Source organism: Apostichopus japonicus, chromosome 12, assembly GCF_037975245.1.
Source record: "Apostichopus japonicus isolate 1M-3 chromosome 12, ASM3797524v1, whole genome shotgun sequence".
Lineage (NCBI taxonomy): Eukaryota > Metazoa > Echinodermata > Holothuroidea > Aspidochirotida > Stichopodidae > Apostichopus > Apostichopus japonicus.
In genome coordinates, this window is record NC_092572.1 from 17,941,735 (window position 1) to 17,967,481 (window position 25,747).

Sequence of the window (25,747 nt, forward strand, 5' to 3'; positions counted from 1 at the left end):
TTAAAGAAGTCGTTTCCAGTCCAAGCAGACATACTGACTTCAAACCGCCGTAAAACTATGCTTTTTGATTAACAGTGAAAACAATAAATTATGGACTATATATGTTTATGCCAAGAAATGACCACTTTGACACAATATGGGGATTGTTTTAAGGAATATACTTGAAATCAAGTTTGGGGAAGGAGTGGGATAGGAGGAGAGATGAGGGGGGGGGGGGAGGGGCTAAGTGTGGGAAAAGACCAGCTATAGGGCTAAGGAGGAACATTACGTAATGTCATTGGTAATACATACAGCCTTGATTGTATATAAAACACGTAGTCCAGCATACTGCCTACTGTTGTTCAGGTGTATCGATACTCAGATCGTGTCACCGATCGACTTTTTTGAAGGCTTTATTTTTTCCCTTAAGTATTCTAAGACAATGAAAGTAGGCATTCATTACTTACCAGCCCATATAGGCTATTACCAGGCTCGCTTATATTCCCTGGTCTCAAGTGTGTTAGAGTTCCTTTGTAGAGATAAAGGAACTCTAAAGTGTGTATTCCTCTGACGCCCTCTACTATGGTCTTGGTGTATTACTTTTGTGGGGCATCGTGCGGGCAGTCAGACTTCTCCATATTGCTCTCAGTGAACTGAACGAACCATAGACAGTTGTATTGTTTAAATCATCATACATGCGAAAGAAAAGGAGAGGAGGGGAGCCCTGTGCAAAAAGGAAGATTTTAGACTTACCAAAAATCGTTTTAAGGTGATGGGGTTCATGTTGTATTCTTCGACAAGCCCTAACTCGTGGTACATGTGTTCCAGGAGACACAACATCTACGAATAAAAACATGAACCAAAAAGTGATTATATGTGGAAAACAGATATTCCTTTAAATGATGATTTTTGAAAAGAGCAACTTGTTCATAATTTCAAAATTAGTTTCCGTTATTGATTTACTTATAGCATATCTGTGCAGAGGTTAATATTTTGAAAAGTCGTTTGTCAGTTACAACAACGGATTGAAAATATCTGTTGTTTAAGAAATATTATGTCCTTTCTTTGGGCTGGGGAAATCTGAAAAAAAAAAATTGCCAATGTTGCGGGTTAACCAAGTTTCACAGCTGGCCGACGGAAAGAAAACACAGTAACCTATAGATACTCTTGTAAGTGAGAGGATTTAAGAACCTTTACAGGACAGGGGAGCGGATGGGAGAGAGAGGGGGGGGGGGAGGGTTGAAATAAAAGTTCATTTAATTCATATATATAGTAACCTCTAGATACTCTTGTAAGTGAGAGGATTTAAGAACCTTTACAGGACAGGGGAGCGGATGGGAGAGAGAGGGGGGGGGGGAGGGTTGAAATAAAAGTTCATTTAATTCATATATATAGTAACCTCTAGATACTCTTGTAAGTGAGAGGATTTAAGAACCTTTAAGGGACAGGGGAGCGGATGGGAGAGGAGGGGGGCGGGTGGGAGGAGGGTTGAAATAAAAATTCATTCAATTCACATATACTGACCTCGTTTGATTCCCAGTGCCAAATGTCGAAAGTAGGTTTCTTGAGATATTCGATGGTTTCATTTGACAAAGTGTACTAAAGTAGGAGAAGAAATAGAAGAATAAAAAAAAAACGGAAAGAAAATGAATGTGAGACTATAAGAAGAGACTGCACTGCAGAGACTAACCGTAAGTTAGAGACTGAAATAAAAAAATAAAATAAAATAAAAACAGGAAAATGATACTACATCTCTGTGGGATTCATTTTCAAATAACATACACAAGTTGTATTTGTATGCATGTTTGTATTTTAGACCCTCCTGCAAGCAGGAACTCGCGAAGAAGCCATCATTGGCTTATCAAAGCCGCAAGCTGACCGAAGTCAGTCTCTTACATTCATATTTAACGTCCATGATTATGAATTGTCAATTGTCAACAACTCTGTAACTGGACGACATACATTAATCTTGGAGTGTCTCGAACCGGGGACCTTATGATTGAAAGGCATCGGCATTAACCACTGAGCTAATATCCCTGAGTGTGCTTTTAATTTCAATTAGAGGAAAGCGATACGTGTGTACATTAGTATCAAGACATTTTCTCTTAAATTAAACCTATAGTATAATGTAGTCATATACAATCACTTTGGCTTAATCTGAAGAAGGTAAGGAAAGGAAATGGAAATTTATAATTATACCAAATGTATCAATAAACCACCGTCTTATCAAACAAGTTACTGCTAATAATCATTAGCCCAGAAATTACTCCTTTTTAAAATTTGCATTTCTATTATAGTCATGTACTCAACAAAGAATATTTTAGTAGCACGTGATTTGCACTTCAATTATGCATAAAAAAATATAGCCACAGATGTATATTTTACTTCACTCCTAGTCAAACAAGTGTCTTTGTTTTTTTTTTTTTTTTTATAGATTTCTTTCAAAATACGGAAGAAGGGGGGGGGGGGGGTTGATAAATAACAAATGTTTCAATAACCACATTCTGGTAATTGTATCTTTTATATTGATATAAAACATCAATCTAATAATGAAAAAATAAAACAACAAACATTATGATTACCTTAGAGTATTTAGGAACATCCCGCTTAGAAACAATCCGGTTTTCAACGCTGTCTGCGATAGGGGCGGCGCACTTGCAGAATCTTGCATGGTGACTAATATGAAGAAAATAAATAAGTCGAAAAGATGTTAACCCCGGCCTGTGAACACGAAAGGAGTTGGAGAAGGTGGGACCGTGGGAGGGGGGAATCTCTCAACTACAATGTGTTCTGTTTTTTAAATTTTAGTAAATGCGACAACGTTGTTGATTTTTTTTGGGGGGGGGGGAGGGTTATCCCCCACACCGGCCTACCTAGTCATATTTAAATGTGAGTGCAATGAAATTGACCAATAACAAGCTAAAACCTTCTACTCAGCAGACAGATTCCTCGTGACCTATTCAGACGTTTATGATTTTAACAACCCTAAACAGAATGCTAATGCCACGTGTAAATTTAACGAAATATCACCGTTTAGGGAACTCTCTGTGACGTAAATCTAGATGTTTACCTTATATTAAACTATTTTCAGAGAGATTACATCTTTCTCGGAACTATGGTGTTATATCGAGTTGTATGTCTAGTAATCTGTTTATTCCTAATTTTTACGCATGCGAAAAGTCTCATAAGAAATTCCCACTGATTTAGAGATTGCATTATGATATTATAATAAATCAAAACATTCGACCTCATTTTGTTTCGGCACGTCATATGAATTTTGATGCATTTGATTCCAAAGAAATTTATTTTTATATTCTAGGTTATTGAGACAAAAAGAAGTACCCAAGGGTATATTATAAAAAAAATTGTTTTTGGTATTATTTTTTTTAAATTTGAATTTGATATGTTTAAATTATAGTTTCCATTTTATGACTGAGGCTAAAACTGTAATTTTCTATATTCACGTAGGTTCTTTTAATTTGTCTGCAGGGTAACAACGTAATTAAAATATGAAAGGTATATATAGTATGGAGTCAGTTATTATATCGCAAAGTTGTAATATTAGTTTTTATGCGAAAGAGGATTTGCAATTTCAAATAACAAAAGTGGGTTTGCCGCATTTTTTCCATGAAATCGACTCGTAACATTATAAACAAACATGTTATGATTTTCCCCCCTTCTTATTACAAACTACTTTATTTGTGCACAATATTGAGACAATAATGAACTCATTTTCAATTTTTTTTTTTTAAAATCTATGTTACGTGAAATAACATCTGAGTACATGAAATAATGCTTACGAAATATTCCATCATTTTCTTGTACTTTCCTCTTAATCTGCAGTATCCGCCAGCGTTTATGATGGACGGGTTCTTTAAATGGTTCTTTAGTCAAGAGCCATGTTCAGTTCCAATTGTTCGAACATATTTTTTTTTTCTTAATTTTAAATCTCTTTTATTTTGCCGATTCAAAGCAGCTTTCTGCAGAACATTCTAACTTTCTCTTAGAACGATTATTTTTGTCTGCTTGTGGTGAAAACACCCCCCCTCTTCCCCCCCCCCCATAAAAAGAAAAAAAACAGAAATAAAATGGCAGAAGACGAGAGAAATTTGGAAAGAAAATCAATAAATTATTTATTGCTCTTGAGAATGTAAGCCGAACGGCCTTGGGATGGTAACTTGCACAGCAGTACAATAACCTGGAGAAGTATAGGTAATTTTCAAGACGTGTAATGCTTACGGCATTATATATGGGTCAATTCTACGAAAAGTGCGTGACATGTCTCAGGAGAAATTATAAGAAAAATACTTATTTTTGTGAAACATTTTGTTTTCAGAAATTCCTTTAACCTTTGCTATGAAGCCTCATTTAATGCTAGAGATATTAAGGAACGTTGAGTTTCTTTGTGAATGGTATGAGAGAGCTTATTGTTGTTTTTGTCGTCGCTGTTGTTGTTGTTGTTTTGTGTGCATAGGTGACCATTTAATTACGTTCTATTTTATTTGGGAGCAACAGAGAAGACCTGTAGGTAAACATCGAAAATTGCAATTATTTTTGCCACATTTGATTACAGGCTTGCAAACGGCTTTGGGAGGAGGTGGATGGGGGGGGGGGGGGGTAGGAAGAAACGATTATACTGCAATACTATAGAAACAGGGAGTACGTCTTGCACTCAATGGCTATATGTAGTAAATCATGTACCTAAACGTAATGTAGTAAGTCAGGTTCATAATGGCGTTCATAAAGTCAGGTTCATAAATATATATATATATTAATGAAAATCATAATGAGTTGGAAAATCAAGAACAGTGAAAAAACTTCCAGCCTCCACCGGGATTCGAGCACGGGCCTTCCGTTTGGTATATATGTATAAATATATATATATATATATATATATATATATATATATATATATACATATATATATATATATATATAAATATATATTTATATATATATATATATATAAATATATATATATATATATATATATAGGTATATATATATATATATATATATATATATATATATATATATATATATATATATATATAAGTTATGCCAGTAAACTTTAAGAGATACAGAGAACGAAATGTGGCATAAAGTAATCTCCAAATCTTAATCAAATTATGTGTTCGCCAAATTCTATTTCTCCTGTGAAGCAAGATGAAATCTACTATCAATAGGGATGAATTCCCACACTGAGGAAAACCTAACAATATGCCTTTCAGAAGCAAACATTATCGATAAGAAGTATATATAAATTTCTTTTCGTTACCAAGACAACAAGCAAAGTGCATTCTTAGAAAGAAAAATAGGGCGTTTGCCCGCAACTGTGCAACAAAGCAGGTCACTAATTTAAAGGCTCGTAGCTAGGTAACTGTAAATCGCGGGTTCGTTTTAATCCTGAAATATTTTGAAGCAATATTCTCATAGTATTTGTAATATATGTTTATCCTTGGCCCAAACACATTATATGGTTAGTTTTTAGGCCCCCAAAACTATATAAATTTCACGAAAAAAGACTGTAGATCAAAATCTTCGGGGTAGTTTACCTTTTGGCGGCGAAGAGTTCCTCACGGATATAGTTTAATTCCTTCCTACATTGGCCAATCTCGACGGTTTTCATCCCCTCTCCTGACAATAAAAGGTAAATCTTGATAATATATATAAATAAATATATATATATATATATATATATATATATATATATATATATATATATATATATATATATATATATATATATATATATATATATATATAGAATCATCGAGAACAGCAGCGCCATAAAAGAAAGTGCAAATGCTTGAGGAAATTAAAAAGAACTCACAGTTTTGAGAAAAAAAAATTGCTCTCAGATCAATAACAATAATGATGACACAGAGATTTACTTCTGTTGTTTGGGGATACATTTATTTAGATTATATAGAGGACTGAGGCAGGATAGTTATTGTTTGATCCTTTTATTTCACTTTCCCTCATTTTACGATAGCGAGTGAACTCGTCTATTCTTTAGAAGGCTGTGAATCATCTAGAGAATGTTGGATGGGAAAAGCGCCCGGGCTTGGTAAGTATCTCCCACAAAGGGTTAGTTTCAACCTTTCAAAAATGCAGTAAATGTATTCATCATAACTTGAAAAGATAGCTTAACCCCCCACCCCAACCCCCCCAAAAAAGGAAGAAAAAAAAAGAAAAACAAAGTAACTAGCTTCCATTATGGCTTTTAATAGTTCACTTTGTTATTTTTTGCTTGAATTTTTTTTTTAAAGTTTTATATACTTTTACTTTCCATTTACATTAATGGATGTTTACACCAAGGACCTGTTTATACACTATATAAACCAGGAACGAAGATGTAAGGAGATCCATTTCTCATTACAATTTCTTCAAGTTAGTTTCTGTTCTCCATTTTCATTTCACTTTGGAAAAGATATATTTTAACGGACAATTGTTTTCGCTATAACAACACATGTTCATATACGAATGAACACTTACGCTATTCTGATCATTAATATTCTATAAATGCATGACAATTTAACGCTCCACTCGTTTTTTCCATGACATTATATAGTATGTATATGTTTAGCACGTTAAACATATACATGCTAACGCTCCATTTGTCTTTTCTGATCATTACTATGCTATATACGCATGAATTTGTTTACGCTCCACTCGTTTTTTCCATGACATTAAATAGTATGTATGTTTAGCACGTTAAACATATACATGCTAACGCTCCATTTGTCTTTACCTGATCATAACTATTCTATATACGCATGAATTTGTTTACGCTCCACTCGTTTTTTCCATGACATTAAATAGTATGTATGTTTAGCACGTTAAACATATACATGCTAACGCTCCATTTGTCTTTACCTGATCATAACTATTCTATATACGAATGAATTTTTTTACGCTCCACTCGTTTTTTCCATGACATTATATAGTATGTATATGTTTAACACGTTAAACATATACATACTTACGCTCCATTTGTTTTTTTCTGGTCATTACTATTCTATATACGCATAAAATTGTTTACGCTCAATTCGTTTTTTCCATGACATTATATAGTATGTATATGTTTAACACGTTAAACATATACATACTTACGCTCCATTTGTCTTTTTCTGATCATTACTATTCTATATACGCATAAAATTGTTTACGCTCAATTCGTTTTTTCCATGACATTTTAATAGTATATATATGTTTAGCACGTTAAACATATACATACCATCCTTTTATCTTTCCATAACAATATTCAGTATGTTACACGAATACACGAATGACCATCCTTCTTTATATGATCCATTCGGTTTTCAATGACCGTACTATGTTTTCCTTGACCATCGACAGACATTGGGAATTGGTGTGTATAAGCGTGTGTAAAAGGGGGAGGGGGTGGGGGATGCAACATCAAAATATGAGCAACATTATGGGAGTACAGAATACGATAATGCAAGCTGGTGTTAGTTGGGGTGGGGTTGGGGGGGGGGAGTCATCTTTCCAGAACTAACACCAGCTTCAAATTAGCAGGAGTTTTGAGATTGACACACGTATACTATGGTTAGTAGATTGATGTCAAATATTAGTGTATCTTCCTGCCTGTCTATTTATACGTGGCAAATATCTGGGACACGGGGGAGGGGTGCAGGTGGGGGTGGGGTTGGAGGAAACCGAACGGTTTTGGGATATGCCCCCTCATACAGCTCCAGGAGACGCCATTGTGACCGCAAAATGTTTACTATACAAATGATATGCTATCCCTGTTTCTATGACTAACCTATACATATAAGTACTATTCGAATAATATGCTTATAACGCATATCCCTTTTTTATGACTATTTGTGCTATATTAACGATATGCTTACGTTCTATCTTCTTCTCCATCGCCGTCAGTCGAGATACCATCTCCTCCTTCATCTCATTTATCCGGAAGGCTCTGCTCAATAAAGGCCAGGGTTAACGTGTACGGAAAAATCACCAGAGTGGGTAGTCAATGTAAAGGAGCGGTATATGAATATTCATATTTCCATCCACGAAGGGTGACGACATGTGACGTAGGGGGTGACGTAAGGACGGACATCAGAAACAAACCACAAATTTAGTAAGGGAGAAACGGAAAAAGCAAAAATCACAACATTATAGATATATATATATATGCATGTATACATTTAGCATACTAAAAACAATACCGACAGATATATATGTGTGTAGCGACGGCAAACAGCGGTGTAGAAATTAAAAAGGAACTGTTGGTACAAAATAAAAAAAAGAAGAATTGTAATTGAGTCAAAATGTTGTTTTGAAATTTACTCTGTCGCTATATATTGGCCCAACCTTAGCGGTCAGCTCGTTTAATCGCAAAGAAACGTTTCCTTGCTCCCAAAATTTGTTCAAACATCTGCTGATTCTATCTTAGAAACAGCGGAGTAATTTACTCTCTCTCCAAGGTGTCATTTCCTTTTCATGTTAGTTTCACCACTCACTACAGGAAGGTTCTATATAATGAAATTTTCAAATCTAAATGACAGGCAAGCCAACATCCCCTTAGTCACTAAGGAATTCTGAAGATATTAACAACTCCCGTCCCTTTCGCGACTCAGCCGACGGCTTATAAGTTAATTCCTTCTTACTGTACAAGGAAAGAAAAAGCAATAATACTAAAGAAAAGGAAAGTTAATAGAGCGACAAGGAGTCTCATTCCCTAATATTGGCCTCCCTTGTACTTTAGCCAAAGGTTGTTTTCGCTATTTCTCGCAGGAAAATATGAGGCTTCGCATGGTAGGTTTCTCAATTATGTTGTTATGGATTAAGTCTTCTTCTTTTTGTAATCTCTACCTGCAGAACACTTCGTACTTACAAAAATTCGAAGTTTTTCATTTGAAAAAAGTGATAAACTATGACTTTATGACAGTTTCCTTTTTAACGGTGTCCCAAAATTTTAATGACAACCAACAGTTGTTACGATTACCAGTGGAATTGATCTCGCAAAAATGAGACAAGATTAGTAACAAGGCTAAAAATAAACAAAATGACGTAATGTTTACGAACAGGTTTATCAGTTTCTGGCTCTTTGCCAAATTTGACAAAACGCGACCCCTCCCTCCCAGTGACTGATACAATTAACATAAAGCAGATTCAGTTTTAATATTAACACATATTTCGACGAAATGTCACGTAGCAATAAATTGCCATTTCGTGATAAAAGATGAATTTGACTTTTTGCCAGGACTGTATTAGTCGTATAATCAGCACGACTGTGTTTACAACACGCGATGTTTTGTGTCCGAATATAGTCAGTTTAATCGTTGAATCATTTCGAACGAGTTTAGTTCCGAACCGGAAGTTGGTTGTGGTTCCATCAGTTTTAGTACAGGCTACATTGCGTACCTTGCGTACATGTGACTTGCGGACGACACACCTTCTTTCTTATATTGCGATAAACAGAAAAAAAGTTGTAGGGCAAGGCTTTCTTTGGAATGTTTAGTACTTATGTAAATATTGGCCTACTTCTGTAGTCATGCTGAAAATGAGAGTAAGTGCTATCGAATAATGAGCTATTTCATCTGTGCTATTTTGGTATTTAAGCCAAACAGAGTCGATGTCAATCCCCCAAACTGCTACAACACAATAAGGATCGCTTTTAGGTAATGCTATTAATTAGTATTTGGTTAAAATGCTGTTTAAGTGCATGACTGGAAGTAAATGTGATCGATAAAGAAAAAAGAAGATATTATTCAGACAATTCTTAAACCACTCTTAATCATTCAAAGAGTAGCGTAGGAAATATGTTTACTTGTGAGTAGGCCGCATTAGTAGATGGTCTTCTACAAGGCAATAGGGAATTCATATGGAGTATGCTACCTTTACTATTTTCGTTTCGGACGTGACGTTGTTGGCCACACAAAATGCGCGCTGCATTTTCAATGTTTCAATGTACATATAGCATGAAAGCACACATCCAGTGGTCTCATTTAATCAAATTTGTTTCTACATCTGACCAGTTTTGCGTTTCTCTCTCTCTTTCCCTCTCCCTCTATTTTCTTGGAAATAATTCAGGCCTCTTTTCTCTCCATCTGACAGTGTTACACGAACCTTTTTCCTTGCCCTTTCTTACTTTTTGTACTCCCTTGAAAAATCTTTCTCGTCAATACATTATGATGTTAAATCAATAGAATTGCCATTGCACGTTTGTCTTATATATTGATATGTTAAAAGTTTAATGAGATTAGAAACGTTTCCTGGCAACAAATCCAGGACGATCGTGCTACTAATTTTTATTGAACGCCAATCATGACAGAAGCACTTCGGTGTCACTGACACGTTAAGGCCTAATAAATCGTACACACGAACATACCAATTGAATCTGTCGAGATGATATCTATCTAACGGCTGTTGATGGATTTGGTTTGCAATAGTTTGATTTATCCATTACCAGTACCAGTAGATTGAATGTTTAATGAATACATACTGTCAACTGGAAACGTAATTCGCCATCGATTGTATGTTGCATTACTACATTCATTACTAGTATACTGTGTTCTGGTCACGTTTACACACACTGGATAACATAGGATAGGAGAGTGAAGATAGAACAGTAGCCTACCAATGTCCAAGCATGATAACTTTACGAACGGAATAAAAGCTACAGATTACATTTTAGTTATCTTGTTCTTCAGTTTCGACAATGTTTTGTTCAATCGCTAAACCCATTCCCTTCTATATAAACTTGACATAACATTATACGATACAAATAGTAAGCTGTGCACTATGAATCTAACGTGCTAAATCATGCAGCAGTGGATAATTTGATTTCAGTTTTAATATCGTAAATAGCAAATACAGAAACGTCCCTGCTACAATATATATATAAATTAATAAATATATATATGTATATATATATATATATATATATATATATATATATATATATATATATATATATATATAAATATATATATATTAAAGAATATTAAAGAAGTTGAAAATATGATGGCTCATTAAACATAATAAAATTGATGTCATATTAAAATATAATGTTTACTCACTTTGTCACTTGCTCTGCAACATGCGACAACACGCCCTGTAAGATTTCATCGTTAGCTGATAAAAAAAAACAAAAATACAATGGAATCACACAAATCAATTGTTATGAAAACTTTGTATTATGTTGACAAACAATGGTATCACAATGTAACTAAGGTATATTACTCTGAAGACTTCACAAGATGAATACATTTTACATGATGAATATTAGATGTAAGAAATATTTAAGTCAAACTTTTCAATTAATCACAATAAGGTTACTTTTCAATAGCTGTTGTGATTTTGCAATACTCCTACTTACCTTCACCATTTTCCGGTGTGCTGGATTCTACTGAGTACGCTGTACTGCAAATAGAATAGAAAAAAAGGAAAGAAACATGGTTACTTTATAGAGAAAAGAGGTGTATCAACATATATATATATATATATATCGCCGAACAATGGGCTTCTCTGAAGAGGCTTAGTAGGTTAGGCTGTTTTTGCCAGGATAAGCATAACGTTAGGCTATTGACACATCGTAACATAATATTATGTTTACAGGATAACGCAAAATGTTCTCAAGATAACTTTATGCTTTATGAGAATCTTACTGTTATTGGGTTAGTAAACTTCTGATATTTGAGGTAATTGGTATTAACTGATTTTGTCGAAAATAAAAACAAACAACACCACTTGATAGGCTGCAAAGTCAAAGGAGTTTACCATTTGAAAAATCCGAGACGTTGCTTTGATAGGTCATCCCATGAGAAAACAAAAACTCTTTTAAATTACTCCTTATGCTTTTGTCTGATGAAATTTAACAGAGCAACTTAAAGGGTTTTACTGAAAACTGGTAACATATAGTTATATTATAATCTTTAATGGTTTAGCATGAAAACTGCAGTCCTCGTTTGTGTCGACGTAGAACAATGCATGCAGCAGATTCAGTGTGAAAGCAAGATAAACGTTTTGAAATTAATTTATGGTGTTTGTTGTGCTTAATTTGTAAAATTTTCAGTTTTTCTTGGAACTTTATTATCACTATTAGGATATCTTCCCCTCCGTGGGTTTTTTACTGAACATTTTGTGAAGGTGAATCTTTAAAACCGTTTTCTCAATCACTATCTTTTTTTTAAGGCAGTTGTCTGTTCATTTCTTCTTCGAGGAAAAACAAAACATGAAAAGCAATGGAAATTGCAACATTTCAATTTGCCAGGTAGATGGGTTATTAACCTGAGAACATTATGTTTTCAGCTAAAAGTCTTGGCTATTTTTTTTTAATTTTGTGAAAAATAATAATTATATTGCTATAAACAAAAGACGAAGAAGAGGAAAAAAAATAAGAATAGTCCTAAATGGCAATAACAATTTTTTACTTGCGCAAACAAATTTTTTCATGCAAATATGATGACCTTTATATCAAAACACAGTGACGAAAGTATTGCATTAATGGTTATCAGTTATCAGTTATCGTACGATCATTAAATTGACAGCTGAGAAACAACCGCCTGAGGTTAAACCGTGAATTTGACTATGAGATGCAAGTGATAACATCACTTTTTTCTGCAAAGTGAATCGGAATCAAATAAAGCCTAAGGTTAAATCGATAATGATAGTATAGTTCTATATATGTACTATTACCTCCAATACCCATAAGAATTTGTAAAGCGTTAACGATGATTGTCTATATGGTGAACGGGTTTTATGACTTGGAATAGTTTTAAAAACGAATCGTGTTTCACTTTATTATTACCATTAGTATCATTATTAGTGTATTACAAATGCCAGCAAAACGCTAAGCTTTTTGTTGTGAAGGTTTTTGTTAATAAGATATATGAACCAGTACATTGTGCAGGTACCCAGGTATATACGTTAACCCCACCTTTATAAACAGGTCAAAGTGAAAACGATATTTCGTATCCGTCTTCAGTTACACTTGCGAAATGCGTTTTTGCTTTGTAGAGAAAATATATTATTTAGCGGTCATATATAAGGCGTTTTGGATAGGTTGTCAAGATGCTAAATACGCGGTATTAATTTTTTTCTCCAGAAAATACTGATATTGAATAACAACAATGATGCAGTAATGAAGAAACAATTTTAAAATATCATAAAATCAAAATATCCTTCCTGCTGGGTTGTTCTTTCCGTTTGAAAAAGCTCTGTGATAATGGACAAGAAATCAATTCGTCCTGTCATGTCCATTATATAATCGTCTTGTTTGTGTGTATACACCATTGATGATAGATTAGTTTAGATGAGGTCAAATATATTGGAGAATAGATACAACTACATGATGACCATAATATCATAATAAATACAGAACTGTGACTGTCAAAAAGAAGAAAAGAATTAGTCGAATGGCTGGTGACGTCTGAACGTGGGAGTGTTAACTCAGAAAAGCCGGTGCCTTTCAATCATAAGGTCCCGAGTTCGAGTCACTCCAAGATTAATGTATGTCGTCCAGTTACAGAGTTGTTGACAATTCATAATCATGGACGTTAAAATATGAATCTAAGAGCTCGACATCGGTCAGCTTGCGGCTTTGATAAGCCAATGATCGCTTCTTCGTGAGTTCCTGCTTGCAGGAGGATCTAAAATACAACATATATAAGTATTGACTTTACTGTACTTATAAAATAGAATATGTTGGAGCAATGAATAAATTTATGAATAAATCAATATGAATACATTTTATTTACTAGTACTTACTCCTCGTTATTAACAGGCATGGTGGGTGATATTGAAACGAGGGCGCCATTGATATCTCTGAGTATGATCTTCGACCATCTAAAGAACCCGAGAAAAAAAAAGTAAAAATGTAAATTAATTTTATGAGATGTTAATTTTATGATATGTATTGAAAATTAACGGTAGATATAGCCAGTTCTTGCTCAATTTATGACGTCACTATGCCCACAGTAACGCTGTAACAAATTGCAAGACAATGTAATATCATTAGCATCCTTATAATATTAGTATATTTACACTCACGTGCGGTTATAAAGCAACAAATGATCCTATATTAATCTGATCTTTCTTATTAGGAACAGAGGCGCAGCTCTAATTCCCAATTTTTTTTTTTTTTTTTTTGGGGGGGGGGAGGAGCTTTATTGGTGGGATGATTTGTTTTATGGGGGGGGGGGGAGGAGAGCTGAGCTGAAAAATATTGGCGGATAGATCCCTGCCCCTGCCCTCCCCCTCCACATCCTGGTCTTATAGCCACCTTAAGTAAATGATGTATACCAGGTTCATATACATATCTTCCAATATACTGTCAAAAGGCTTTAAAGAAACTCACCCTAAATTTGATATAATTTCAAACAACATAGAAAAAGATTATTTTCATTGGACCTAGTTACATATTAAAATGAATATTCATTACCGGCTGACTCCTGCTGCCGCAGTCAATAGGTCATGAATATCACGTGAGCCACAGTGTCGGCTATAAACGATCTGCAAAACAAATAATAAAACAAACAAACGTTATGACAGAATGTAAACATTGGGTGTAGAATCGTGACTCGGAACTCTAAAGGTATCAGGTTCTCGGGCGCATGCGCATGCTTGAGTTATACGTCATGGATGTTTTCTTCTCATAAATGCAAAGAACAATAAACGAACGTACAACATTACGTATTTAACTGTGACTCGCGTACGTAAACATTGGACACAGTTATCTAATACTAGAAAACACTCCGCTCTGCATTTTGTGTACAGATTTTACATCACATTACGTTGAAATATATTCCCCGATACGAGACTCTTTATACCATATGTGACGTAATAATAGTGGTAGAAAGTAACTTAAAATTATATTTTGTGTTACTTTGTATGTAGTATGCATCGTTCTGTTCTGTCCAAGCATTGTAATATTCAACATGTATTGGCCATATATCCCCACACCCACACCCTTCCCTTCAACAAAAAAATAATAAGGAAGAAGAGGTTTAGTGCTTATGATAAGTTTAAGTTTAAAGCGATACAACAGAATCTAACAAATTCGACATATAATACACTACATAATAAAGTAGACACTACGATATGGCTTCTAGCTGGAATTCGACTCCAAGTGTAGCACTAAATTATTCAGACTAGACTCTTGTTTTCATAATTTTAGTTTTATTCTTTATGTATAAAATATGAATAATTTACATTCACGCTCTCAACAATAAGTACCAAGTTACTTTTCGAATATATATGTTTTTTTTGGGGGGGGGGGATAAAATAGTCTGGATTCAGATGCCTGGTAAATGAATAGGCTATTAATATACAAAATTAAATGTAAGCTTTCTTTTGGATGACAAAATTGAAATTTGCTGTCAGGGTGACGAAGAGTTCACCGCCATGTGAATCGTTTTTAAGCATGTCTATATTAATCAACCTGACAGTTATTAAAATTTCAGTAGTAATAAGGTCTGACTAATAGAAAGGAGAATGGAGTAGATAATTTATCAAAAGTAATGTCATCTCATTTTCTAAATATACTTATGTACGAATGAAGACTTTAAAACAGTAAGCCAAGGACAATTGTGCCCCCTGGCAATGACCACGCCCTAGACAACTTGACAGCAATATAAATTTAAATACACATGGAAAATAAAATGTACGATAAATGATACATTATTGATGAGAAGTAATCTTGGTAGAAATTGTACAAAAAAAATAAAAAAATAAAAATACAAGAGAAAAGTAAAGAAAAAAGTACGTGATGATCATTGAATTCTAAGCTTCTCAGAAATATTTATGTTCTCCTGAATTGTCACGTTCATATATATATATATATATATATATATATATATATATATATATATATATATATATATATATATATATATATATATATATATATATATATATATATATATATATATATATATATATATATATATATATATATATATATATATATATATATATATATATATGTATATGTATATATATATATATATATATATATATATATATATATATATATATATATATATATTATTTGAAACCTTTTATTTTGTTATCACTGAAATCAAAGTCACCTTTAGGTCATGCATAGAGTGCTTCGAAATTGGTTATAAACTCATCTCTATTATGGAAAACAATCATTGTTATATTAAAACAAAAAGCAATGGTATCATATGTAGACTTTTAGACACTAAATTGATTGATATCTCCCGAATGGAATAAGATTTTTCTTAATTTTTTTGTGGAAGTTGTTAACGACAATTATCTCTATTGTATGTATATATATATATATATATATATATATATATATATATATATATATATATATATATATATATATATACATACAATAGAGATAACTGTCGTTAACATTTTTGCATTCAATTCATTTGCCTTTGTCGTTTACCTCCATTGCATTAACATAAAGTCTGTTCAAAGTATCTCTTTCGAGATCCGGCTTTAGGAATCACAAATGATTTTCGAGTTGGATAGCATCATGTTTGATCTCTAGAGTAGGGCAAAATATGTCACCAAAAACAGAACTAGTATTGTTCGATATAGGTGGCAAACGCCTACAGTGGAATTACGATCTTCCTTACCGGTTTCGAACCTCTGGACATACAATCAGCGTCCATAGCCTAGTGGTTAGGGTGTCCGCGTACAGAGCGGGAGGCCCGTGGTTCGAATCCCGGTGGAGGCTGAAAGTTTTTTCACTGTTCTTGATTTTCCAACTCATTACGATTTTCATTTATATATATATATATATATATATATATGAATATTGATGTTTGGACTTGTCACTCCTTTCACTATAGAGTAATAGTTCACTATAGAGTAATAGAACACTTTTGTCGTGAGATGTTAACCTATACACCAAATACCTGACTTCTAAGTAGTTTATTAGGTTACAGTGCGCTACATATACTGTTGTTGTTTATTAGGAACCCTTACAACTTCTTAATTATTCACCTGAAGTATTATATTTTCGTATGCAAGACAAGTAACACCGAGCCAAATATCGATGATTTCTTTTATAAATTTAAATTTGCTTTGAGCGTCGAAAGTTTAAATTATTTTAAGCGAAAGCAGCCACGGAAAAATAAAGTGAATTTCCCGGAGCTTAGAAAAGCCTTTTCATATTGTCCAAACCTGTTTACGTAGAAGTTTCTTATTTAGCTGTGTGTAGTGCAAATGGTTTCCTTTGCTGTCTACTTACATTAACTGATACTTACTGCAGTTGCTTGAATATGTAACAGACCATACCATTGTTGTTTTTTCAATGTATAATTTTAATGTGTACCATGTTAAGTGATCGTGAATACATATGGAGGAGGAAAAAAAAAAAAAAAGGAACCGTTGGTTTATTACAAGGTTAGAAAGCTGCTATTCCCTCATCTTAGAATTATCATTAAGCTAATTAGCCTGCAGGTGGATTAGGTTGTTACCAAGGACAACTAACCAGCACTGGTATCTTTAATCCATTAGTTAATATAGCAACTAGCGAACTGTTGGAAAGTCGCTGGTAATCGGTAATATGTAATAATGAAAATAGAACCAGCTGCGATATGTAATACCACATTGCCAGTGAGACTCTTAATGACTGAATTAATAATTGCTCTGAGAACAGCATAATGCATGCACAAACGATATCAAATTAAACAATGACATTATTATTTTATTGTTATACAAAATTTCTATAGCGCTTTATCCAATCAGAAATTGCTCTAAGGCGCTTTACAGTAAAATACATACAAACAAGATATACACATATACAAACAAAATATACAAACAAACAAACAAACTAAATAATATATTATATATTAACTGGTAGCATCAGATACAGTAGTTGTACTATACTGTACACTGTTGAAAGTAAATGCAATATGTATATGTCGTAGGTCTATATATATATATACCAAACACTAACAGTCTACATAATACCATATTTCCGTGTAAACTGTTGAAAGTATATGTATACTATTGATATGTCGTAGGTCTATATGTATAAACCAAACACTAACAGTCTACTTAATATGATATTTCCGTGTAAAACTGTTGAAAGTATATGTATACTATTGATATGTCGTAGGTTTATATCTATATACCAACCACTAACAGTCTACTTAATACAATATTTCCGTGTAAACTGTTGAAAGTATATGTATACTATTGATATGTCGTAGGTATATATCTACCTCATTTCCGTGTAAACTGTTGAACTAACAGTCTACTTAATATTAACACTTATTAACACTAACAGTCAACTTAATATGATATTTCCATACCGTTCGCAATGGATTACAAAAAAATTCTCTCAAAACGGTGAAACCAACAACAACAACTATACCGAGATTAACAACAAAAACAACAACTTGCTTACAAATAGACCTCAGGCTCTACATAAACATGAACGACACACTGTTCACATGTGTATGTATATAATGAAAACGCACAGTGTGACACGATGGAACCTTACTTGATCCACAATTAACACTGATTCACGCGGTCACTTCTATCTTTTGAAGACGTCCAAATAAATAAAAAAAACATTCTATATATTAATAAAGTGCGATGCGCAGCCCAAATGTCAGTGCATGTAATATTTTCAATAGAGTTTGTTAGATGCTGCTTTACAGCAAACCATTCAAACGTTTTTGTTTTTGTGAGTCGAAAATAGATTTCATAACATTTAAAAACCTGGAGAGTTTTGAGTTGATATATGAGAAAAATTCGCTTTGCTAATCAGTTTTTGTTTCAAATATGACAACACTTTTGAAATTGCCCTTCATCATGTGATCAATACTATAATATGAGAAAAGATAGTTGCATACAATATATGTTGGAAATAAGAGTAAAATTGATAAAAGAATACAGAAACTTTCATTTGATGACGAAAAATCTGGTAAATGAGCAACTGAACACAGCCTGGGACATTATAAACAAACTTGAAAAAAAGCAAAGGAATTGTTAGTTCGAACGGGATTTGAACCGACTACTCCAGAAAAGAAAAGAAAAAAAAAACATTAAATGATGATCAATAATCGTCTTTTTTTAATACTTTATAAATTATCATAATATTCTAGTGAGAAAAAAAGTTCTATTTTTACAGTATCGGGTCGTGAGTTCAGAATTTAATGATATACCTATATAGAACGTGAGATTTCGAGTCTTATATAGTAAACACCAGTTTGATTGGTATAGCTGTTTGATGTTGTAGTTTCTCGCTAACTTCAACCTTTCGACTTATTGACGCCTCTCGGGTAAGACAGATTCATTACACTATAATGTAAACAGCATACAAACAGAGTGTAAATCATGGCAGGAATCTCATCTTCAAATGGCTCTATAGAAATAAAATATCTATAAAATAAATATCTAAAAACAGGATACATTTCAACAGTTTTCGATATTATTTATGGCTTCTCGCTGTCCTGCGTGTTATTACGATAGCGACAGTATAGAGGTAGGCTAAGGGGTCGGTACAGTGAACAGAGATAGGGTCCACTTATATATGTACTGTACAATGTTTGAGTATAGCAATCATTATTTGATATACGCACGCGACTGAATTATTTGCTTACGTTAAAAACTGGCGTGAAACCTGTTCGATCTTAAGATAGGATCCTAGAGAGTGAGATGGTTTATTTCGGAATGGGTGAGCAAGAGTAATTTTAATGGTAGGACGTTTAACTTTCCTCTTCGCGGGGGGGGGGGGGGGAGTGGAGGGTAGCTAAGATCAGATATGTAGTAGGCGCCTACGCGAATACGACAGCATGCGTATTAGAGTAAAAATATAGAAATCTCATTGTTTTGAGTATACACGTGTGAGTACAAGCTAGTACTTATTATGATTAATAACCGAACTGAAATCTTAGATATATTTTATCAAATATAAAAATACGTAAAATCAACTATTAAGAATTAACTGGAAGAAATATATCAACATTTGGAGGGCAAAATAAAAAATTGTTTGTACTTTTTTAAATTTAAAATTACGTGGTTAACAGAATTAGGGCAAAATGTGTTAGAAATTGGTTCAGAATCAGCAAAACGATGAAGTTAGTTTCCGTTTGAATATAAACTTTTGGGAGGAAATTAACTCCGAGACCTCCGTTGAATACGTATAAGATTCTTTGTTGGCAAAGATCGTGAAGTTGTCTTCAAAGAATCTCTCATGTGGCGTAGATTGTGGTGGGTAGGGGTGAAGGGTAGGGGGTGGGGCGGGAGGGGTAAGGCAAAGCGTAGTGATTATCATCACACCTCTTCGCACGCCATTGTCATTACTGAAACTATAAAGTACTCTATTTGACAAATAAACTTATATACGATAAAGGTAAAGAGATATAACTACATAAATTAAGTTCTATATGTTTAGTAAGGAATGTTCCTATGTGTCTAAGTTGACAGAATATCGATAACTTTGAATAAATTGCTTTTAGATGTTTATAGTTTGTCAGCAATTCTGGAATATATGACGCTTCTTTCTTCGAGTGTTATCGAAATTTAACAACTTGTTTTCATTTACTTATGTTACTTTAAAATGACTTTTTCGCTTCGTTTTGAATTTTGTTTGTGACAAGTTTAAATACTAAATGAACGAAACAGTTATTTACAGTTGTCAGCATTCCTAGCAAATGTGATGCTTCTCATCTTCGAGTATTATGGAGAAGAATGACTCATATTACTTGAAAGGGTCTTGAATTTATCACTCATTACATATATATATATATATATATATATACATATATATATATATATTTAAAACGACAAGTCATTGAAAACGCTCGTAAATAATTCTATTTGAATATTTGTTTTAATATTCCTCCCTCCCCCAAATAAAAAAAAAAAAAAAAATCGAAGCTAATAATTTTGTTTTTCATATTGAGCCTTTTTCTCTGTAATTGATATGAAACATATTTCCCTAGAGATGACAGCTTATATATAAATCATGTTGGATTTTACAGGATGGTAAAGAGCATGTACAATAAAGAAATGTGGCAACAGATACGTGAAATGAAAAGTTTTGAGTTCTCGGTATCAAAATGAGATGCGATGCCTCCTGCGCGTTGTGATATGTATTAATAACTTGGAGTAATGTGAAAAACTACAATACGTGGTAGGTTGTACGGAAGCATGCATTAGGCAGTCGTTAACTGGTGTTAAAGGCGTTCTATGATGCGATAGTGTCATATAATCTCTATGTATATATATATATATATATATATATATATATACGTTCTTCTTCCCAATAATCGTTCTTAGCTACCCATCGTTAGTTACTTTCTATTGGTTACTAGCCTTTACGTTCATGTCTAACAATCACCCACATATTACATTTATTCCCCTGGTGATCAATGATTTAGCTGTACATCAGTTAGCTATACAAGAGACCTACTACATGGTCACTTGAGTTTAGTTTGAAAATAAAAACAATTTGCCTTCCAATGAAAGGAACGGGCTTGACCATAGAAACTGTCACATGCAAGTCTTGTAAACAAACAAGTAGCTGCGGGTATAGACTGTCAACTATATATTCACATATTAAATTGATAATCTTTTTCAATCATTAATGAACTAATATTCACATAGCACTAATACAGGCACGTTAACTTGACATGGTAACACACAAACCAACATTCAAACGTTTAAATCGACAGCAAATTGTTTTTTTTTTCTTCAAACAAACACAGTCCAGTAAACATAAAAAGTCTTTTGTCTTGAGTTATTGTCATTATGTCTCGCCATTGTGCGCACGAGAAATAACATTTTGGTTAATTATTATTATTTTCTTAAAGTCTTTTGATTCTTGGGGGAACAACAGAAAATTGTCAAATTTAGTTATCGATGAAACAAGATAAAAACATTTGCAGAATATGATGTAAAACCCAACCTTCGTTTGCCCGAAGCTTGTTGTCCATAAGTCAACGCAAAGTGGCCTTAGCGCAATTATACGCGCTAATTGCGTTTGTTGCTAGGTAACCACTCATAGGATTAGAAGTAAGGTCTCATTAACTATTTTAATCATTTATCTAGTACAATACGCGGCGAACAAGGAGTAACAGTAACCACGCTGATTGTCGCATGCAGTGGTTAGGAAATAGAATATACAATTACTGACAGATAGGATAAAAACAAAATGATAAATGGTTACTTCATGGTGGAAAATCAACTACTGTTAAATCAGATAAAACAGAAAAAATAATTGCTTCATAACGACTGATTGGTTTCACGAATATCCATGGAATGAAGTGAACTTAAAGAAAACAACTATTTCTTGCTTTTCAAGGAAAAAAATTGCTGGAAACTTTCTGCATCGTTAGGTTAATGCACCTGGCAACAGCAAGGTTGAATGACGTCATCAGGTCAAAATTGCTGGAAACTCTCTGCATCGTTAGGTTAATGCACCTTGCAACGGCAAGGTCGAATGACGTCATCGGGTCAAAATTGCTGGAAACTCTCTGCATCGTTAGGTTAATGCACCTGGCAACAGCAAGGTTGAATGATGTCATCGGGTCAAAAGTACTGGAAACTTTCTGCATCGTTAGGTTAATGCATCTGGCAACGGCAAGATCGAATGATGTCATCGGGTCAAAATTACTGGAAACTTTCTGCATCGTTAGGTTAATGCACCTGGCAACAGCAAGGTCGAATGACGTCATCAGGTCAAAATTGCTGGAAACTCTCTGCATCGTTAGGTTAATGTACCTTGCAACAGCAAGGTCGAATGACGTCATCGGGTCAAAATTGCTGGAAACTCTCTGCATCGTTAGGTTAATGCACCTGGCAACAGCAAGGTCGAATGATGTCATCAGGTCAAAATTGCTGGGAACTCTCTGCATCGTTAGGTTGATGCATCTGGTAAGGGCAAGGTTGAGTGATGTCATCGGGTCCATTGTAATGCATGCCTTTGTTTTTTCTTCATAACTATTCTGTTATTTATCCACAGAGGAAAAATTTTATCGAGAAGAGTTGCATTTTTAACGAAACTTTCGACTTGTCTTTGTGTGTGTGCATAGAACATGCTGGCTCAACAGAGATACCAAGAGAACAAATAAACAATGTAAAGAAAAATCAAGAAACTGAAAAAGATTAAGATTGTCGTGATCGTTATCACAGCTCACCTTTTGTGTCTCACTGTTGAAATAATTAACGGTTTAATCAGTCAATTTCAGGTTACATGCTGTCAACAATATCGAAAGTTATGGACAATATGAATGAGTTTGCAACAAATAGTGTTTAAATATTCGGCGTTCCATAAAATATCAGCAAACATGATACTAAAGCACAGTGTGTATACTGTATATAAAGTTGTTTAATATATCACTTTGAAGGTCTGTTTCACGCTGCATCTATAATTTTGACAGAGATGTGAAATTATCTATTTCTAATTCAATAATTTGATATCAGCCTTTTCGAGGTCGACTTTAAAGGTTGACTAATGAATCTATACACCGGTCCTGTTCATAAAGAAAGTTCATAAGGTCAGCGCCATCTGATCTGCTGTGAGTTGTGATATGAACAATTCGGTCAGCCGCCATCTCGAGAAAATAAATTTTCTAATTGAACTTCCAAATTTTGCTTCCGAGAGTCTTGCTGTGTTATTTCACCGCTAACTCATTTCACATCGCCTCATTACTTATTCTTCTTATTCTTTGGTTGCTCGAGGCGACGGATTTGAAAATTGAATTTCACGTCAAGTTGATTGCAGTGACCAGTCTTTGATGGATAACTTCGACCTTAATTGTCAAGTTTGAAGTTAGCAACGCATTCCGTCTCTCTCTCTCTCTCTCTCTCTCTCTACAACACAAACACACAATCCTTAGTACACACAATTGTTATTCTATTTGTTTTTAGCTCTATGTTTGTTTTCTTACCGTATAGTCTGTTCACATAACATCACATAGCCTACACAAACACAACCATATACACATATTCACACATGAAAACGCCTTTGGATGGTTGAATAGGGGGATAGGGGAGTAGGTGGGGAGTAGGAGGGGGTGAGAGGGGAGGTGGTTTGAGTACCGGTCTTTATGATTGTTAGGAATTTATTTATGAAAAACAAACTAAAGGTACTATTTATATATCTTGAAGAGATTCAGAACATTCAATCCTTGCTTGCGACGAAGCAAAGGTAAAAAAGTAATAAAATAAAATCACCAAAAATCACCGAAAAGCACCAAAGTTATTTAATACTCATATATTATTTGAATAAAATATTTTTTGATTACTTTCTTATTTTAAATATAATTTATGTACATCATGCTAAACGCGCGACGTTGTTTTCATTAAACTTGAAAGCCACTGATTTTCGGAATATTGACCTATTTTACAATTATGAAAAATAACTAATAAAGTCCGGCAAAACCTGAGCACATTACACTTTTAGTCTGTGTCCGGACTGCTGTTTTATAATCTGATTTATAACAGCTTCTAAGGAGACAAATTACCATAATTTATTTTCAAATAGACATCGTCACATTTACCCGTTGTGGTTAACTTGGGTTAGGGAGATATGTGTTGACGATAAGCCCCAGTTGTGATTAATTTATTTATTTTGTAACTTTTATGGAAAACGTTAATCGTCGAAGCAATTCTCAACCTAGCATTCGGTTTCGCGGTTAAGGTTGGCTTCATTTTCAATTTTCAAGTAGAACAATCTTTTTTTTTTATAGTTATTCTGTTTCTCTTCTGTCCGTAGTATATATATATGAGATAACACTTGAGTTAACCGACCAATCAGAATTGAGTACAAATATCCGTCCCATTTGTATTCATACGCTACAGTTTGTGTATCGATTACAAGCCTCGTGAAACAAAGGTAAGTATCTTAATGGGTGTACAGTCATGTTGTCACTGATTGACAAAGCCATTAACATTCAAATGTAAGCTCGTAAAGATCCTATGGAAATGTCGTAAACCTTGGCATGTGAAGTACATCAGCTAAGGAATTGCGTTATTTTGTTTAAGGAACTGCGGCACGTGAATTCGAATTACACCCTTAAAAATTGCGCCTAACTGTGATAATAAGTAGGTGATTGGCAGAACTAGGACATCATATACGATACTATAAGCCTATCTTGAAGATAGAAACTAAAGTCAGCAACAGTTAAAGGGACACGTTCGGAGTAAAGTGAAGCAGGACATTCCCTTGATTGTGACGCTTGCCCATTAGACGAAGATATACCCACAACAGAAAATTAATTGTTATATAATAGATATTTGTTTCGATATCAATGTGCCACATCATATCATTTCCTCAAGAAGGTATCTTTACTTTTCAAAACGAGAATTGATGCATATACTTTCTAATAAAGAACGATATACTGTTATATCAGACTAAAGGTCTAGCTTAATTTGCACATTGAAACCAAAAGTTTAGATTGAAGAGGTGCAACTTTCATCGATTAATCATGGCTTATTAACAGAAGATTATACCATAATTAGGAAAGGGGGAAATCATTTACACGGTTCATTAGAAACAATAGACTATTGATTGGTTGGATCTGTAACGCCGTAAGTAACGTTAGTCAATTAAAACCGACGTGTAGTTTTGGTGACAATGTTGTGTAATGCCGAGATAGTGTTACAATTTATCAGTATATGTTGTGAAACCTGTAGTACGACAGAATTTGGAACGTCCCCTTCCGATGGACCATAACAATGGCGCTCTCTCCTTGGACCCCAGATTGAGTTGCAACCCGTACCCCCTCCCCCCTCCCCCTCCCCTTACTCCCTCCCTGGACCCGAGACACTTTGATGAGTCACACGACTT

General features: G+C 34.0%; 1 protein-coding gene and 1 long non-coding RNA gene across 3 annotated transcripts in view; one reads left to right on the forward strand and one right to left on the reverse strand.

Moving 5' to 3' along the window:
- The window catches only part of LOC139976768 (uncharacterized), a 267,039-nt gene that overhangs the window by 76,694 nt on the left and 164,598 nt on the right, over positions 1 to 25,747 (forward strand). The window lies entirely within an intron of this gene.
- LOC139977471 (high affinity cGMP-specific 3',5'-cyclic phosphodiesterase 9A-like) overlaps positions 1 to 25,747 on the reverse strand; it is a 43,701-nt gene that overhangs the window by 10,646 nt on the left and 7,308 nt on the right. Inside the window, exons 2-10 of one of the 2 annotated variants that reach the window (XM_071986816.1) lie at positions 14,399 to 14,469; positions 13,726 to 13,803; positions 11,336 to 11,379; positions 11,036 to 11,091; positions 7,857 to 7,941; positions 5,535 to 5,616; positions 2,562 to 2,655; positions 1,504 to 1,578; positions 733 to 819 (exon numbers count right to left, since the gene is read on the reverse strand). In XM_071986816.1, coding sequence (XP_071842917.1) covers positions 733 to 819; positions 1,504 to 1,578; positions 2,562 to 2,655; positions 5,535 to 5,616; positions 7,857 to 7,941; positions 11,036 to 11,091; positions 11,336 to 11,379; positions 13,726 to 13,803; positions 14,399 to 14,469 — 672 coding nt within the window. The remainder of the gene's footprint in view (positions 1 to 732; positions 820 to 1,503; positions 1,579 to 2,561; positions 2,656 to 5,534; positions 5,617 to 7,856; positions 7,942 to 11,035; positions 11,092 to 11,335; positions 11,380 to 13,725; positions 13,804 to 14,398; positions 14,470 to 25,747) is intronic. The other variant, XM_071986817.1, reaches the window with a different exon arrangement.